This window comes from Caretta caretta, chromosome 2 (genome assembly GCF_965140235.1).
Source record: "Caretta caretta isolate rCarCar2 chromosome 2, rCarCar1.hap1, whole genome shotgun sequence".
In the NCBI taxonomy this organism is placed as follows: domain Eukaryota; kingdom Metazoa; phylum Chordata; order Testudines; family Cheloniidae; genus Caretta; species Caretta caretta.
Genome location: NC_134207.1, coordinates 243,350,137 through 243,369,997, shown reverse-complemented (window position 1 = coordinate 243,369,997; position 19,861 = coordinate 243,350,137). Strand labels below are relative to the sequence as shown.

General features: G+C 42.0%; 1 protein-coding gene across 4 annotated transcripts in view; it reads right to left on the bottom strand.

Annotated features, from left to right (window-relative positions):
- Positions 1 to 19,861, bottom strand: part of CCNY (cyclin Y) — a 225,661-nt gene that overhangs the window by 76,104 nt on the left and 129,696 nt on the right. For all 4 annotated transcript variants that reach the window (XM_048837693.2, XM_048837696.2, XM_048837698.2 and 1 more), the window contains one exon: positions 2,975 to 3,049. In XM_048837693.2, coding sequence (XP_048693650.1) covers positions 2,975 to 3,049 — 75 coding nt within the window. The remainder of the gene's footprint in view (positions 1 to 2,974; positions 3,050 to 19,861) is intronic.

The following is a 19,861-nucleotide window of genomic DNA, read 5'->3' as shown; positions in this document are numbered from 1 at the left end:
AGAACAAGGAGCAAAGGTCTCAAGTTGCCGTGGGAGAGGTCTAGGTTGGATATTAGGAAACATTATTTCACTAGGAGGCTGGTGAAGTCCTGGAATGGGTTACACCTAGAGAGGTGGTGGAATCTCCATCCTTAGAGGTTTTTAAGGCCTGGTTTGACAAAGCCCTGGCTGGGATGGTTTAGTTGGGGTTGGTCCTGCTTTGAGCAGGTGGTTGGACTAGACTTCCTGAGGTCTCTTCCAACCCTAAACTTCTATGATTCTATTAAGCTTTTTTTTGTTTTTAATACGTTCTAAATTAAGTTTAAAGATATCAAAGGTGGTACTCCTAACATGCTAGGAGGATTGTCACCAGGCTTAGCACCTTGAACAGTCCCTGTGAAGAGGAGGGATAAAAAATGAAAGACTTTTTGCATAAGCAGTTCTCTGAGCCTACCATCTGGCACCTTGATTAACATTTATTGGGCCTTAAATGGCCTCAGTTCTTAGATGCAGTGTACACTACCATGACTTGAACATTTGTACAGAGTCCTACACAATCTGACAAATCTTATGCTAACTCTGCTTACCCCCTATATAAACCATGTTATTGTAGTTTGGCATCATGAAACATTACTGAATATTTTCTCCTATCCTTACAGAGCGGATACATATATTAAATGGGCCTGAAATACAACCAGGTGTAGTGCTTACTGGTGCTGTTTAGCCCACTGAAATGTGATTGTTCTGGGCACTATACCCAGTAGCATTTTCAGGACAGTGTTTCATATGGCAGGCGAGTAAGGTGTCATTTGTTTTTTCATTATCATCAACTCAGAAGGTTGACGAGCAGGTTTTATACCTCAGCTGGTAAATTTCTAAGGCAGTTCAGCAAGGTTGACATATTGTTTTGTGAGAATAATAAATTCCTTCCTTTTCTCTAAGCTGGAAGAAGCTGCATAACTCAACAACTAACTGGGCTGAAAGCAATCAGATTTTGTAAATTAATTGTCATTTTTTAAAGTTTCTCATAACCTACAATTACAAAAAATCAGTCACTAATAAAAGAATTATAATAATTAGAGCTGATCAAATGTTTTCAGATATAACTGTGTGAAAAATTTTCACCATTTCAGCCAGCTCTAAGAACAATATTTAGCATTCAAATATTACTTTGCACTTTCAAAATGCTGTACAGACACTAACTAATTAATCCTCATGGTACCATTGTGATGTAAGGAAGTGTCACCATACCCAATTTACAGACTGCCAAGCCCAGGAAAGGATGAGGCGTGGTGTGTGTGGTTAAGTGACATACCCAAACCTCACAGCAAATCAACGGCAGAGCAACAAGTTCCTGGCTCTTGCCCTCTCCCCATTATACCACGCTGCCTTTTAATTAAGGCTCCAATCTTGCAGATGCAATCAGTAGGCCTCCAAGGGCAGAAGAGTACCCACACATAACCCACTGCAGAATCAGGGCCTAAAATGCATCGTCTCTGTAGACATTTTCAAAAACTACCAGAAAACAAACAACTAAAAAACGAGGTCACTAGAATTTCTGAAATACAAATGTGCACTTAGCTGAATAAAAATCTCAGTAAAGTATCATTTACTCAGTAAGTCTAAAACAGAGTTCATATGCCCTGAACAAGGAGCACAGAGAATGCACAACAACAACAGAAAAGCTGCTTGGAAAGTTTGGGTAGAAAATGACGTGCTTTGTATTCATTATTCACGTCTACTTCTGGCAAAAACACTAACATCACTCAAGCTAGACATTGTAGATTCAATTAGCCAAAAGTAAGTGGCTTCCATTCCACTAATTACATCAAGAGGCTCTCTAAAAACACAGGCTTAATTTCTATCAGGTTATTTTTGTCTCTAAGTAAAAAAATAAATAAAATAAATTCCAGATAAATGAAAGATACTGTCAAACCATGCTGATCAATAAAAATAAAGGGATATTTTTTATTTGTTTTTAAAACCCATCGAAGGGCTCATGTGAACTGGGATTTACAGTTTTCAACCTGTCTGGGGGAGACATCAGACTACATCCTCAGCTGGTCTAAACTGCCATTGGTCCAACTAAGCTATGTGGATGTACATTAGCTGGGAACCTGGCTCCTTCTGTTTAGTTCTGAAAGACAACTGTACTGAAAGGTTTACACTTAAAGAAGCTAATTCTTTTACACGTTATTAGTATTTGTAGCTCCACTGTATGTTTTGAACTTGTAATAGTCAACATGCTACAGGGTTCAGTTCTGTAACCATTTATTCATGGGTCTGACCTAAAGCTACCTGAAGTCAATGGAGAGACTGTCATTGACTTCAGCGGGCTTTGCCTCAGGCCCTGTGTGAATCTCTCTGCATATCCATGGGTCCAAACGATTTCAACATAGTGACTCGTATGAATTAATGTGTGGGACTGGTCCAACAAACCCCAATCATGAACCCACTCATGTGCACGACTTGATGCATGTGAGTAGTCCAATGGGGTCTACTCAACAAGACTATTCACAGGTGTCAACTTCTGTATGTGCACAGGTGTTTGCAGGATGGGCCCACACCTTTTAACAACCTTCTGACACTTAAATTAATTCAATAGGTTAGGATTCAAATAAATTAGAGAGCATAGCGATAACTATGGGCCTGATCCTGTAGTCCTTTCACAGGTAAGGATCACTTTGAAGTCAACTTAGATTTTATTGTTTTGCATAAAAGAAACAGGATCATATCTTACTGTGCATTAATTACTAACAATAAGCCACTGGGCCAGATCCTCAGTGTGTGTATATCAGCATAGCTCCAGTTAACACCAGCTAAGGACCTGGCCAATTACATTTAGCCAAACCAATCTGCCATTGTTGTGTCTTGTTCTCCTGAAGGTGGGCAAAAATTCAAACAAAACCGAAACCCCCCACTTAATATAGGTTACTGCATGCAAAGTTTAGAAATAATCTGAAAAGAGAAAACTGTAGTAAATCCAGTAACCTACCATCTGTTTGAGATTTACTGAGGAATATTGTGCTGGCCCGTGGGTGATCCGATGGGTTGAACTCCATGTTCAAATCTTGAAAGGAAGAAACAAAATTACAATATGTTAAAAGGTTTGTAATCGCCCAATGCAACAAGCAGACTTTAGCCCTTATTTGTACAAATGGGCCCCACTGGAGTGAGGACTACTTGCATCAGAAAGAGTTGTAGGATTTGGCCTTGGGTGCAATGGTTTCTCCTGGACTGAAGTAAGACAAGCAGCTTTTAGACATTTGTAATACAAAGTCGAGAGTTGTACATTTTTCATTCATTTCCCTTCCACACCCCCAAGACTTCACCAAGTGCAGGAATAGAGCCTTTTGCATGTAATATAGGAGAATTAGGTACTGTAAAACAATTATGTAGAACCATGCAGACAGTAGATGGCTTTCCACTGTTATATGTGATTACAATAAGCAACTATTGCTGTTTAAATTAAACAATTAGAACAGAGCATTTAAAAAGGCTACATTTTTGGAAAATGAACTTTTCCCGGAGGTCCACAGGAAGCGTCACAGAATGGCGTATTTCCTGCTGTGGCAACTTCATTTCTAAAAAGAATGCACCAAGATAATCATAAGGATGCCCTGTGGTACCAGGTTACAAATTAAATCAGTACCAGCCTACTTCCTCCTTTCACAACATATGTGAACTTCCAGAAAGTATTGTTTTCCTTGGCAAGATTAACGCCCTCCCAAAAGATTCTGAGATGGCCATCTTATTTTGCTGAGAAACTCTGAACAATAGTGCATGATTACAAATAACATTTTTCATGTGGCTTTCCATACCTTACTTAGAAACAGCACTGGAGAAGTAAAAAAAACCAAACCATCAGATGACCCGCAATGAGATGTGTGGTGCTGCTGCTAAGATAATTACCCACTAACCTGAACCCAAGATGCATTTCATTTTGTAATCAATACTTTAAAATTGTGTAATATGTCATTTTCTGTACAGTCATAAATAAAACCCAATATGGTTTTATCCTATTGTAGAGGTTTCCATGTAACTTCTGTTTACACCACAGCAATGTAAAATCAGTCAAAGCAATCTCCCTAACACGTAGCTGAACTCTGACATTTAAACATAGCACTTCAGCAACCAGGTGTTTCCTTTTATTCAAGTCTAAGGCCATAAGATCAGCCCCTTGTCTTTTCAGCAAATATGGATATTTTGGCACAGGTTCAGACACTGTTTTCAGGAAATATAAGAAAGAAAAACCGATGACCACATCTCTAAGCCGATCACTGCTTTAGACTGTAAATTGGTTACATACTATTGGCGCATCACTGTTGGATGAAGATTTACATCTTGTGAAGAAGTTTTCAGGCTCTGGGGTTTTTTTTTTTTCTTTCATCTTTTTTTTTTAATCTTAAGCATAAATGTATTTTGCTGAGGAAGAGCTGTGTGGTTACTTGTGACTGCTGGCAATACACTGTTCACAACCCACAAACACACACACTGAGAGGGCGGGGGGAACACTGGCACTGGCTTTTAGGCAAATTGGTTTGCTCGGGAAATCACAGTGTAAGGCAGGAGGCTGTGCAGCCCAGTCAGGAGGAGTGAGAGAATAGTCCCCATCTAGAGACAGGATAAATGGACAGAAACCTGAGGAAGCCCCTGGAGTGTACCACAAGGGGGAAAATACTGGTGCAGCTACATTACCCATTTCCCAATAGGATAAACTAAGGTACAGAGAAATTTTAAGTGAACAATCTTCAGTAATTGGTGGGAAGGAGAAAAGTGAGAGCAAGCAAGGAAGTCAATTATAAAAATCTGTACTAACATGATATCTTTGCTTATAATGTTCTGCTCTGTACCATAGCATATTTTATAAAGGAAAAAACCTAAGAGGTTCTAATTGTCATCAATTCATTGTATTACAAAAAATGCTGTAAAAATGTCACTATAAAAACTTGGAGAGGCTGAAAGTTAAAAGATCAGTCTCAACACCTTTATTATGAGATTCTCTCCTCCTCGCCCCACCCAATAGAAACACTGGTCTAAGTCCGATAGTTCTTCCTTCTCCTTTCAAGCTTGCATTTCAAACTCCCTGTGCAATCTTTCATTTCTTTTTAAAATGACAGGACATGGCGAGGTAAACTGTGTTTTTAGACTGCTGCAATTTATAAGGCAACACTGTTTTAAAATTTGTTATGAAAGGTAATTAAATGGTTTAGATACTAGATATTCAAGTGCTGGAGCTTTTCAAAGACTGTGCCTATGGTAAATTAACACACATTACTGTAAGTCCATAACTTGGACTGAGAAAAGATTCATAGATTCATAGATTCATAGATATTTAGGCCAGAAGGGACCATTATGATCATCTAGTCTGACCTCCTGCACAATGCAGGCCACAGAATTTCACCCACCACTCCTAAAAAAGACCTCACATCTATATCTGTGCTATTGAAGTCCCCAAATTGTAGTTTGAAGACCTCAAGGAGCAGAGAATCCTCCAGCAAGTGACCCGTGCCCCATGCTACAGAGGAAGGCGAAAAACCTCCAGGGCCTTCCAATCTGCCCTGGAGGAAAATTCCTTCCCGACCCCAAATATGGCGATCAGCTAAACCCTGAGCATATGGGCAAGATTCATCAGCCAGATACTACAGAAAATTCCTTCCCGGGTAACTTGGATCTTACCCCATCTAAAAACCCATCACAGGCCATTGGGCCTATTTAGCATGAATATTTAATTACGAAAACCATGTTATCCCATCATACCATCTCCTCCATAAACTTATCGAGTTTAATCTTAAAGCAAGATAGATCTTTTGCCCCCACTACTTCCCTCGGAAGGCTATTCCAAAACTTCACTCCTCTGATGGTTAGAAACCTTCGTCTAATTTCTAATCTAAATTTCCTAGTGGCCAGTTTATATCCATTTGTTCTTGTGTCCACATTGGTACTGAGTTTAAATAATTCCTCTCCCTCTCTGGTATTTATCCCTCTAATATATTTATAGAGAGCAATCATATCTCCCCTCAACCTTCTTTTAGTTAGGCTAAACAAGCCAAGCTCCCTGAGTCTCCTTTCATAAGACAAGTTTTCCATTCCTCGGATCATCCTAGTAGCCCTTCTCTGTACCTGTTCCAGTTTGAATTCATCCTTCTTAAACATGGGAGACCAGAACTGCACACAGTATTCCAGGTGAGGTCTCACCAGTGCCTTATATAATGGTACTAAAACCTCCTTATCCCTACTGGAAATACCTCTCCTGATGCATCCCAAGATGACATTAGCTTTTTTCACAGCCATATCACATTGGCAGCTCATAGTCATCCTATGATCAACCAATACTCCAAGGTCCTTTTCCTCCTCCGTTACTTCTAGTTGATGCGTCCCTAGCTTATAACTAAAATTCTTGTTATTAATCCCTAAATGCATGACCTTACACTTCTCACTATTAAATTTCATCCTATTCCTATTACTCCAGTTTACAAGGTCATCCAGATCCTCCTGTAGGGTATCCCTGTCCTTCTCTAAATTAGCAATACCTCCCAGCTTTGTATCATCTGCAAACTTTATTAGCACATTCCCACTTTTTGTGCCCAGGTCAGTAATAAAAAGATTAAATAAGATTGGTCCCAAAACCGATCCTTGAGGAACTCCACTGGTAACCTCCCTCCAACTTGACAGTTCACCTTTCAGTAGGACCCGTTGTAGTCTCCCCTTTAACCAATTCCCTATCCACCTTTCAATTTTCCTATTGATGCCCATCTTATCCAATTTAACTAATAATTCCCCATGTGGCACAGTATCAAACGCCTTACTAAAATCTAAGTAAATTAGATCCACTGCGTTTCCTTTATCTAAAAAATCTGTTACTCTCTCAAAGAAGGAGATCAGGTTGGTTTGGCACGATCTACCTTTTGTAAAACCATGTTGTAATTTGTCCCATTTACCATTGACTTCAATGTCCTTAACTACCTTCTCCTTCAAAATTTTTTCCAAGACCTTGCATACTACAGATGTCAAACTAACAGGCCTATAATTACTTGGATCACTTTTTTCCCCTTTCTTAAAAATAGGAACTATGTTAGCAATTCTCCAATCATACGGTACAACCCCTGAGTTTACAGATTCATTAAAAATTCTTGCTAATGGGCTTGCAATTTCTTGTGCCAATTCTTTTAATATTCTTGGATGAAGATTATCTGGGCCCCCCGATTTAGTCCCATTAAGCTGTTTGAGTTTCGCTTCTACCTCAGATATGGTGATGTCTACCTCCATATCCTCATTCCCATTTATCATGCTACCATTATCCCTAAGATCCTCTTTAGTCTTATTAAAGACTGAGGCAAAGTATTTGTTTAGATATTGGGCCATGCCTAGATTATCCTTGACCTCCACTCCATCCTCAGTTTTTAGCGGTCCCACTTCTTCTTTCTTTGTTTTCTTCCTATTTATATGACTATAGAACCTTTTACTATTGGTTTTAATTCCCTTTGCAAGGTCCAACTCTACTTGACTTTTAGCCTGTCTCACTTTATCTCTACATATTCTGACCTCAATAAGGTAGCTTTCCTTACTGATCCCTCCCTTCTTCCACTCCCTATATGCTTTCTGCTTTTTCTTAATTACCTCTCTAAGATGCTTGCTCATCCAGCTTGGTCTACAACTCCTGCCTATGAATTTTTTCCCCTTTCTTGGGATGCAGGCTTCCAATAGCTTCTGCAGCTTTAATTTAAAATAATCCCAGGCCTCCTCTACCTTTAAACCCATAAATTCTTCAGTCCAATCCACTTCCCTAACTAATTTCCTTAATTTTTGAAAGTCAGCCCTTTTGAAATCAAAAACCCTAGTTGCAGATTTATTTTTGTTAATCCTTCCATTCAGTTTGAACTGAATTAGCTCATGATCACTTGAGCCAAGATTATCCCCTACAACCATTTCCTCTATGAGGTCCTCATTACTCACCAAGACCAAATCTAAAATGGCATCCCCTCTAGTCGGTTCAGCAACTACTTGCTGAAGGAATCCATCAGCTATCGCATCTAGGAAAATCTGAGCCCTATTATTATTACTAGCACTCGTCCTCCAGTCTATATCTGGGAAGTTAAAGTCTCCCATGATCACACAGTTTCCATTAGTATTTACTTTATTAAAAACATTAAAAAGGGCTCTATCCATATCCAAATTAGATCCCGGCGGTCTATAGCACACCCCAAGCACTATCCCAGGGGAGGCTCTAATAGTTTTCTTCCCCAATTTAATTGTTGCCCAGACAGACTCGGTCATATCCATTTCATCGCTTCTTATTTCTTTACATTCTATCTCATCATTGATATACAGTGCTACTCCACCACCTTTACCTTTATTTCTGTCTTTCCTAAACAGCACATACCCTTCAATACCTGTAGCCCAGTCATGACTACTATTCCACCAGGTCTCTGTTATACCTATAATATCTGGTTTCACTTCCTGCACCAGTAACTCTAGTTCCTCCATTTTATTACCTAGGCTCCTTGCATTGGTGTACAAACATCTTAATTTTTGCTGTTTGGCCTCACTCACATTCTGTACCCTATTAGGCACGGTTATTTTACTACCAGTATAACCTATTAGACTTGTATCTACACTGCCCTTCCTCCTACCTACAGCTGTATCCACTCTTACTTCATTTTCTTTCCACTCTATGCTAAATTCTGGCGTGGAGATTACCTGGACATCTCCCAACCATCTCCCCCAAATTCCTAGTTTAAAGCTCTCTTAATCAGTTGTGCCAACCTCCATCCTAGAAGTCTATTTCCTTCCCTACTCAGATGAAGTCCATCCCGAGAGAACTGTCCTCTATCCATGAATGCCTCCCAATGACCATACATCCCAAAGCCCTCCTTATAGCACCACTGCCTAAGCCATCTATTGATAGTCATAATCTTGTCACACCTTTGTTGCCCTTCTCTAGGAACAGGCAGAATCCCACTAAAGATCACCTGAGCCTCAATTTCCTTAAGCGTCCTCCCCAACCTAGCATAGTCTCCCTTAATACTTTCCAGCGAGAATCTAGCCGTATCATTTGTTCCCACATGAAGGATAATTAGGGGATTCTTTCCCGCTCCCTTTAGAATCCTTTTCAACCTCAGGTCTACATCCCGTATCTTAGCACCTGGAAGACAGCACACCCTCCTATTTTCTGGATCAGCTCTGGTTACAGGCCTATCTATTCTTCTCAGTAAAGAGTCCCCAATCACATAGACCTGCCTTTTCCTAGTGACGGTGCTATTCTCCAGTCTATCCCCTGTTCCCTCTGGCTGCAAGTTCTTTCCATTCCCATTCTCCCTTGTAATCCTTTTTAACCCATCCTGTATCCTCCTGGGGCTCATATTTGGTGTAATCTCCATTAACTCTTCCCCTTTTCCTATAGGACTAACCGCTCTTCTCTTCTTCCTTGCCCTGTCACCTTCAGTGACTACCTGCTGAGCCCCTTCGTCATTTTCCAACTCTGCAAACCTATTCTGAAGCTCTATTTCTCCTTCACTAGCCCGTCTTTTCCTCTGCCTAGTTCTTTTAGTCACATGCTTCCACTGACCACTTTCCTCACCCAGTCTCCCCTCAGAATTCCCTAGTCCTGCTTCCATCTGCAAGTCTGAGCTTTTCCCTTCAGATACCTCATGTCTTTGCTCCATAATCTGCTCAAACCCCTTCCTAAACTCTACCAGACTTTCCACCTGCATCTCCAAACCTCTGATCTTTTCCTCCATCAGCTCTATCAGACGGCATTTCATGCAGACAAAACTCTTACCAGGTGCCCCCTCCAGGATCATGTACATGCCACAGCTTCCACATCCAGTCATCTTCATTGTGTCATCTGCTACATGGGTCACTCCCACTGCCACCTCTGAATCTGTCATAGCCTTTCCACCTAAATCCTGTTAATCAGGGAAACACAAACCACACCCAAACACCACCACCCACAGCAAAAACAAACCCCACACAAGCACCACAAGACAAACTCCCCTTACAAACTCCCACTCAAACTCCCCTGTTTACAGCTCTGTTTGCTAGCTCCTGTGCCGCTGCCTGACTGGCTGCTGCCTTTATAGGACCCCTAGTCAGTGAAGCCCCGCCCCCTAATCAGGGCTCAGCTTCTCTCCCAGCACAAAGCCCCTACAAGCCTCTACACATACAGATACTACCAATACAAAACCAAACAAACACAAATACCTTCTCCTCCAACAGAACTCCCACTCAAACTCCCCTGTTTACAGCTCTGTTTGCTAGCTCCTGTGCCGCTGCAGCTGTCTGTGCCGCTGCCTGACTGGCTGCTGCCTTTATAGGACCCCTAGTCACTCAGATAATTCACTCTGGAGCAGTGATAAGAAAAAAACTGATTTTTCACCAGTGCCATGGTTGGCATAGTGAGCATTCTTAGGAATACAAGAACAAATTAATTGACCTGCTGGATCAGACCCAAAGTTTATCTAGTTCAGTACCACGTCTCTGATGGTGGCCAGAACCTTTGGACACGTGTTGTGTTGTACTTTAGACAGGAACAAAACTGGGCAGCATCTCAGCCCGACCAGCTGAGATTCCATCTGCTCCCAGAATAGAGCATTTTAGTGGAATATAAAGTGTATGTCAGATGTAGACAATTAAGATTCCTAAATTTTATGGTTCTGGTGATGTCTTCTGTGCAAACTTTGGGACTGATTCTTCCCCACTGAGGACAGTAGCAGTTTTGCCATTAATTTCATTGGGATCAAGTCTGAGCGTTTTGACTCATGCTGCACACTGAGATGTTTCCCTAGCTTTCCAATATTTTTTGGCCTCTTACTATAATTTAAATGTTGCTTTTTTCACCTCTTTAGTTTCCCGTGCATTTTTATTCCATTACAGAAGATAACATTTTGGTACCATTTCAGAGAGTTATCAGGTCTATATAGCTATATAACTAAGGGTCTGATTCTGCCAACGCAAGCATAACTTTACTCACATGCACAAACTCTAGTGAGCTTACTGGGACTCCATGACACAGAACCCCCCCCGCCTGCAATCAACTCTCATGTCAGGCCCGACAAACTCATTACACATAACACATCTTACAGGATATGTATCAATAAGGAATGACATGTAAGGTATCTACAGACAGCTTGTGACTTAATCAGGACTCAGTCATTGCGAGATGTATGTATGGTGTAGCCTGATCTATAGATTATGTAATAATTATATTGATTACTTAAGAATTCCCAGTTATCACTTTGAGGGTTTACAGGTTCCTGTCCCAAGATCAGGCCCAGTATTATTCAAATTATTCCACAGTCGGGAACCCTCATCTGCACAGTTGCAACACTCACACTATAGGAACTCCTCTCTATTTATTAATAGTTTATTAATACATTTAGCTCAGTCACAAGCACTCAAACTCAGTAAGGTAGACAGATACTACAGAATGTACATCTGCACAGCCATATACTCACACCATCCCCTTGCAGAACAACCTGAAAAGTTAGCTATCATCTTCTTCATCGCCGTCACCTTCCCCCTCATCACCAGTGGCCATCATGTGGCACATCCCAAGGACTACATCTCTCTCCCCTACTGCCCCTGGGCTGGAATATAACTTTTCATATCTTACGCTGACACCACTACGCTTAATGCATATTCAGTAAGGGTATTCCCTCTCTTCCTTATTTGTATTTCCCCAATTTACTAATGTTGAGGTGCCCTTCTCTTCTGGTGAGTTTATTAATTATCTCAACTTCTTATCATATATGTCAATTCGTTGCCATGGCAGTCTTGTGGTTGGATGTTCTTTTCAAAAGTTTCCAAAATCTGGTGTTAGCTCATGTTTCTGTGGTTGGCTGATGTCATTACGGACAAAATTCCCCCTTACACTCTACTGCCAGTTCCTCAAAACTTAGGGGTTACCACTGGGCTGTTTATCTGTGCCAAAGTCCATAGGTCTCAAGCCTTGTGCTAACTGCTGAAGCCAATGTCTTACAGGATATAGGCCTGTAGGTTCCTTGCATTACTGCAGAGTATAATAAAGGCATATTTTAATAAAGGCAAGCTAGCCCTAGGGGCTATAATAGGTAATACTGAAAGAACAATGTAACTATTCTGAAAATATGCTTTATGACCTTGCAGTAAAAGTTAGTGGATAATATGTCTCAGGGATGGCCCATTCAAGCAGAAAGGAACTGTCACACCTCCCTAGTTAGCCGATAATGTTGTGCAAAGCATAACTGTCAAGCCTTGCTCCATTCCAAAACCAATGGACAACCGCAAACAATCAAAACCACTTGGAAGTTAAAAAAAATTGAATATTACATCAGACAGGGAATCTCTCTGTCTATTAATAGAGACAAAAGACTGTTTCAGTATAACACCGAGCGGGGAGAGGCACTCTGAATCCATTCACTGAGACAACATCTCGGAGCAGGGGTGTTTTCATGAAAGCTCCTGTAAAGTTCCTGTAAAGCCAGCCAACTCTGCAAGAGACTGAACTCTGGGAGGAAAAAATACTTTATCAGTTAAGAAAGGCAACTCTTAGTAAGTGTAGACCCTAGTTTAAGTTTTGTTATTTTGTTTTGTATTATAACCTTTTGTTTTCATCACATTCTCTAGTTTCTAGTTGAATCTCTATTCTTTCTTAAATAAACCTTCTTTTGTTTTATCATAAGTACTCACAAGTGTGGTATGCTATACAGGAGCATGGGGTTTAAGGTGAAACTGGTAATGGGAGGTACAGTGCTCCATTGGGTGCAAAGGATCTGGGATTTCTGAATCAGGGAAACGCTTCAAGGGAGTTGGGGACTGAGGCACAACTCCTGTTAACCTGCAAGACAAAGACAGGGCTGGCGTAGCCCGGAGGAGAGTGCCTGACTGGCTGGCATTAGGGAACTGACCCAGTTACCACAAGCAAGACTCCCTCACGCTGGAGGCAGGCAGTAACAAGATGACTCACAGCCCTGCGTAGCCTGAGAATGGTCACAGACTCATCTCATAAGTCAACTATACGTGTGCCTACATGTTTGCAGGATTTGGGCCCAAAATCTTTTTTACGCCAAACAATTTCTTCCTCAAGCACCTCCACAACATGAGATCCCACAACGGTCAATAATCCACCTCCCACTGTGGTATCTGAACACCACCACAATTACAAAAATATGCAATCAGACCAAAGACTGTATTCTTCCCTGGCATAGCATTGTGCCAAGAAAACATGACATATTCCTTGACTGATTTGCTGTCTTAAAAGCAGTTTTTTGTGGGAATGATACTGAGAAAAGGAGAGGCAAGTCTTACCTGAGCTCTCTGAGGGAAGTTGGAACATACACAGCCATTCTAAAATCTGAAAGGTGACTACAGGAAGGTCATATATGTTTGGCCCCTAGAATGGTCAGAACTGAAGTCCCTAAGGGTATGTCTACACTGCAGCTAGCCGCATGCTTCTCAGTTCAGGTAGACCAAGGGTTCTCATACTGGGAGTCGGGACCCCTCAGGGGGTTGCGAGGTTATTACATGGTGGGGTCGCAAGCTGTCAGCCTCCACCCGGAATCCCGCTTTGCCTCGAGCTGTCAGCCTCCACCCGGAATCCCGCTTTGCCGCCAGCATTTATAATGGTGTTAAATATATTAAAAAGTGTTTTTAATTTATAAGGGGAGGAGTCGCACTTATGTGAAAGGGGTCACTGGTACAAAAGTTTGAGAACCCCAGAGGTAGACCGACGTGGGCTAGCTCTGCTAGAGCTAACCTGCTAAAAATAGCAGAGTGGACAATGCAGCATGGGCAGTGGCATGAGCATAAAGCTGCCCAATAGCCTGGGTGTGAACTCGTGTAGTTAGCCCATACCACAACCTGTGCCACAACACCCACGCTGCTGTTCTTAGCACGCCAGCTTGAGTAGAGCTAGTGCATGTCTGTCTACCTGGGCTGGGAAGCATGCTCCCAGGTGCAGTATAAACATACCGTAAGGATTATAGCTGTTAAGGTCTCTTCTGATCACAGAGAAGTAGTTTGTGAAACAATTCCATTTCAAAAAGAAAAGGAGAACTTGTGGCACCTTAGAGACTAACCAATTTATCTGAGCATGAGCTTTCGTGAGCTACAGCTCACTTCATACATCTGATGAAGTGAGCTGTAGCTCACGAAAGCTCATGCTCAAATAAATTGGTTAGTCTCTAAGGTGCCACAAGTTCTCCTTTTCTTTTTGCGAATACAGACTAACACGGCTGTTCCTCTGAATTCCATTTCAGGCCATTTAAAGCCTGGACTGGGAGTTTAAATCCAAGACATGATGATCAAAACATCATCTCCTCTCAGGTATAGCAACATAAAGAAACAGGGTTTAGTTCGAAGTAGAAAACAATCTCAGCAAACCCAAAAAGCTTAGGACACGTTAGTAAACTTTCTATACTTGCATCTGACTCTGCCTCATTCTTTACTTCAGAAAGACCTAAGTTCTAAAGATCTAAGTTTTCAAACTCATGGTCAGAAAGCATTGGGCAAAATAAAACAAGAAAAAAGGGGAGGTGGTTTTTCTGGCACAGTTTTAAAGACATATCACAATTCCTTAAACTCATTAGCATAGACAGATAGAACACTGGCCCCACAAGAGGATGAAGGACAAGTATCCTAGCAACTAGCTTCTTCTGAGGAACACAGAACTTTCACTGTGTTGCAAAAGGAAAATCAACACTGTTACCTGGTTTCAAAAACTCTATATATGGCTCTCGGAATAGACAGCAGTGTTAACATCGTATTTAATTTTAGAAAAATAAGACCTTGTTTCTTATTCTTCAGCAAATAAAATTCACCATGTTCCCACTCCCTTAACAATGCTGTGACAATAAAAAAATAACGTTACTGAACACGTTTTATATTTGAACAGCTATAAAACACAATGAAATTACTTACTTCCCTCTTGATGCAATGTTCTGCCCATTATTTCATGTTGAATCGTAAGTTGGTGAAGGATAATAGTTACCACCTGTATCATATCCATAGATATCATTTTACAGACCGAACAACTGAGGCTCGGAACTGGTAAGGTCACACACTCAGGGTAAAACTACACCACGAGTTGGGTGGGATTACCCACAGAGTCGCAGTAGCTCAATGAGAGCTAGCACGATTATCAACAGTAGTGCAGCCATGGTAGCACAGGCAACGGCAGAACAGCTGAGCAGTGCCAAGTACCTAGCACACGTCTGTACCCAGCACACCTCAGCCATGCCTCCACGGCTGCTGCTGGTGCCCATGCCGCCATGGCTACATTGCTATTCAGACTTGTGCTAGCACTCCTCAAGCCAGCATGAGTGTGAGGACACGAGCAGGGGAATCACACTCCTAGCTCACCGTGTAGATACAGCCTCAGTCAATTAGTGTTTGTTTTTTTTAATGAATTTTCACAGTTATTTATGTACTAGGGTTAGAGCAGTGGTTCTCAAACTTTTGTACCAGTGAACGCTTTCACATAGTAAGCCTTTGAGTGCAACCCCCCTTATAAATTAAGAACACTTGTTTATATATTTAACACCATTATAAATGCTGGAGGCAAAGCAGAGTTTGGGGTGGAGGCTGACAGCTCACGACCCCCCATGTAATAACCTCTCGACCCCCTGAGGGACCCCAAGCCCCAGTTTGAGAACCTTTGGGTTAGAGAAAGGTCTGACTGAGAGGTCTAAGCAAGGTGGAAAGCCAAAAAACACAAGTTCTAATCCCAGATCTCCTACAGATTCTCTCTGACACCTTAGGCAACTCTGTTAACCTCTCTGCCTCAATTTCCACATCTGTAATCTGATATTACTTGTACACCCACCTCCCAGGGGTGATGAGGCATAGTACTTAGAAGATAAAAAGTATTGCATAAGTGCTATGTATTATTGTTAATTTTCACTGAAGTATGTCAAAATGGAAGACAAAAATGTACATCAATTAATATTCACACAAATTCAGTGCTGAGCACACAACAGCAGGAATGCCCAAACTACATACCTCATGCAAACATAGGCATGAATTCAGTGCACACTGAAGTCAGCAGAAAGACTCCCACTGACTTCAATGAGCATTGATAGTGCCTTCCTCTTATGCTGCCACACAAGGGAATAAGGAGGCATAAGACCTTTCTCTATCCCCTACCCCACACCCCCTCTACTCTGTGCAGTCTGTGCTTGCTTCTCTGGGTGCATGTGTGAAGCTGGCTCAGAAGAGGTGCTATTTCTCCTGCATGATGGTGAGCAGAGAGGAGTAAGTAGTGGCTGGATTCTTGGTTCCACTTCCCAACATGCCGGCCAGTGCAAGTGAGTTGATACAGGCAAAGTTGCAGACTGGAGATGGAAGTAATCTGCTACTGGTGAAGAGCCACAGATTGCTTGTCCCCTGGATCAAGGGGGAAATCAAGTAGGAATTGAGAGTCTCCTTACATTGATCTAGACATAATCTCAACTTGGTCCTTAATGCCTGAGATATGTCTGTTGTTTTTCTATCTTGCCTTCTTCACTCTGGTGGGCTGCTTATGTTAGTTTAATACTGGTTAGCCATTTAAGGGAATATTCTCATGACAGCAGAAACATAAGGTCAAAGAGTGTTAAATGGGTACACCAAGTGATGATCTCCCTAATCAGTCTCCTGCCATCAAAAGAAACAGAAACCCAAAGATTTTTTAAAAATGAAATCATAGGGAAAAAACAAAAAAACACTCCTAGCTCTTGTAGATCTCCTTCTTGTATTGGGTTATAAAATCTCTATAATTTATGTAAAGAAGTCAGTGCAGAGATACAATCTGCCTATTGAAAAACTGAATGACTCACTCTACTGTGCAGCATTTCTAACTGGAATCTTTCAAAATACCATTTTTGGAGTTGATTTCTAAAATTATGCAATAGCATATTGAGCTCTGGGAATTAACCCAGTCTGTTCAGAAGTTTCCCCAACTTTCAAAGCCCAAATAATCAGGTCAAATCATATGCCAGTGTCTAACATCTGATGAAGTGAGCTGTAGCTCACGAAAGCTCATGCTCAAATAAATTGGTTAGTCTCTAAGGTGCCACAAGTACTCCTTTTCTTTTTGCGAATACAGACTAACACGGCTGTTCCTCTGAAACCTGTCTAGAACATGTAATTGCAGCAGTTTATAAGTACAGCCATTTCCTAGATTACAATATAAAGGATGGCAATTCAAAAAAACAAGTTTCAGCCAATATTGCATGTATACGGAACCGATTACCTAGGCATTTAAGGCCACAATCCAGCAAAACACTCAAGCAAATGAGGAATACACTGCCTTTGGAGCCAATGGGACTATTCACATGCTTCAAGTTCAGTACATATTTAAGTGATTTGCTAGATCAGGGTCTTAGTGTTGAACAAAGCAAAGAAGTAGCCAAAGAAACTAGTGCAACTAGTGTTTTCTCTCTACATTCCTCCATGCGACAGGAGAGTACAAATATGTATGTTCAACTTTATTTTTAAAATTCATTAAGTAGGAATGATTCCCGGAGAAAAAAGAAAATGGAAAAGGTGCATCTTAAACTTCATTTCAGACCTAGCCAGGCTTGGGCTTAGTATGGCTCTTCCTACACGAGAGCTAGGGTCCTGCTATTGAGAAGACTCTGGCTCCCGCACTTGAGGGTCTAAAACGAGGTCTCTGCAGCAGCATTGTCCCCACGGAGCATAGATATCTTGGAGAGTTGCAGAAGGTAAGGTGACCTCTGAGGGAGCCAGGCTGCAGTCATTCAAGGGGACTGCAGATTGGAATCAGGTGCAGGAATTCCCTTCTGGAGTGAATTGACAACCAGCAGAATTGATCTTTGTGGAATATAAAGCAGGTTGTAAGTCTTCTGCTTTCTTGTGGAAGCTGTGTTTAGTCCATGTTAAGTGAGGTGCAGTCACCTAACTTGAAGGAGGCAAAAGCATGGATCACCATGGCTAGGTTCTCATCTGAGGGAGAATGATGCAAGTTTGTTAGTGAGAGAGGAGGAGAAATTCCTGGTCACTATGATAATGGCACGTCCAGGAGCAGTAATGAGTCCAGTTTGACCACAAGGTTTCAAGCCACTGTGGCAATCTGTAGTCCAATACCACTGATCGTAGTTGAGGTTAAGGTTTTCCCCTCCTTCGACTTTCATTCTGTCTTTTCTAGGTTTAAGCTTGAGAAAACTGCCCATATCTATTTACTGCTCTGTTCCACACACTGGGGCACCTTGGTGATGGTGGAAACTACAGTAAAAGCTTTTTTACCCGACATGTTGGGGGAAGGAGGGGGAGGGAAATTCCACTTAAGAGGGAGGAAGAGTTTGGGTGCGGGAGTGGGTGCGGGGTTGGGGCACAGGAGGCGGTACGAGCTCTGGGAGGGAGTTTGGGTGCAGAAGGGGGCTCAGAGCAGGAGGTTGGGGAGCAGGTGGTGTTTCAGGGTGCCGGATCTGGGGGGGCGCTCACTTCCGGTGGCTCCCCTCAATCGGCGACCTGTCCCTGCTGCTCCTAGGTGGAGGGGCAGCAGGTGGCTGTGCGCTGCCTCTGCCTCGCCCCAAGCACTGGCTCCGCAGCTCCCACAGGCCATGAACCACATCCAATGGGAGCTGCGGGGGTGGCACCTGTGGACATGGAAATAAATAGTAGGTCTTTTTCCATCTAATTTCTCTGATTCTATGATGAATTCTCATTGGAATATCCCAGTACTGAACTCAAAAGCTTTTCACTTTTAATTAAAAAGAAAAGGGTGCCACAAGTCCTTTTCTTTTTGCGGATGCAGACTAACACAGCTGCTACTCTGAAACCTGTCACTTTTAATTGTAAATGATGATAAAGTTTATAGTCGCATCTACATAAATGATACCATCAGAAAAGAGTAATTTAATTCTTCTCTCTGAGAAAAGAGAAGGAAATAAGTGATTTCTCCATATTAAGTGAAAAATCAGCATGATCCTAGAGATCAACCATTCTGTGCTATGGGAACAGAAGACTCCTCTGGCAGCTTTCCATTAATGCAAGAGCACCTCTCTTTCTCAAACTCCCACATGACAGAGAAAATGCTTGTGTAAAAATGCTAAAAGGTGCCTAATACATAATTAAGGCTGGTTTCAGAATAACAGCCGTGTTAGTCTGTATTCGCAAAAAGAAAAGGAGTACTTGTGGCACCTTAGAGACTAACCAATTTATTTGAGCATAAGCTTTCGTGAGCTACAGCTCACTTCATCGGATGCATACTGTGGAAAGTACAGAAGATCTTTTTATACACACAAACCATGAAAAAAATGGGTGTTTACCACTACAAAAGGTTTTGTAAAATTGTTTACTAAAATGGGGAGGGAAGAGGGTCCAGCACCCTGCCCCTCCCCCAACTGCAAAGATGGAGCAGGGAAGGGTTCCTGACCACCGCCGGTTGGGGAGCAGTAGGGGGACCTTCCAGATGCCACTGAGCAGCTCCGGAGTCCCTCTGCTGTGGCCGGACGCTGGGAGCTGCGGGGGTGGGGGTGGCTGCTCGTGGCCACTGAGTAGCTCCTGTGTCTGGGCTGCTGCAGGGGTCCCCCGCTGCTGGCTTCAGCAGATGTTACTGTTACTAGCGCATGCGGTCAGCAGTTTTTCACATTACAGGGCTAGTCAGCTGGGGGCCCCCAATGTCACGGAGGTTGCTGGAAGTCACGGATTCCGTGACCTCTGTAACATAATCGTAGCCTTATATATAATACATGGATATACCCACCAGTACACAGGAAAAATATTGTTTCCAAGGCTTGTGAGTGTAAGAAGAAAAATGTTGCTTCCACTAAAGGAACTCAAAAATAATGAAATCTGTAACCTCGAGAAAATAAAATACTGGAAGGATGAATACTAATGTAATTGAATGAGTCACAACATATACTTTCATGATATCAGTGTAATATACTCTGTCTTGACTCAA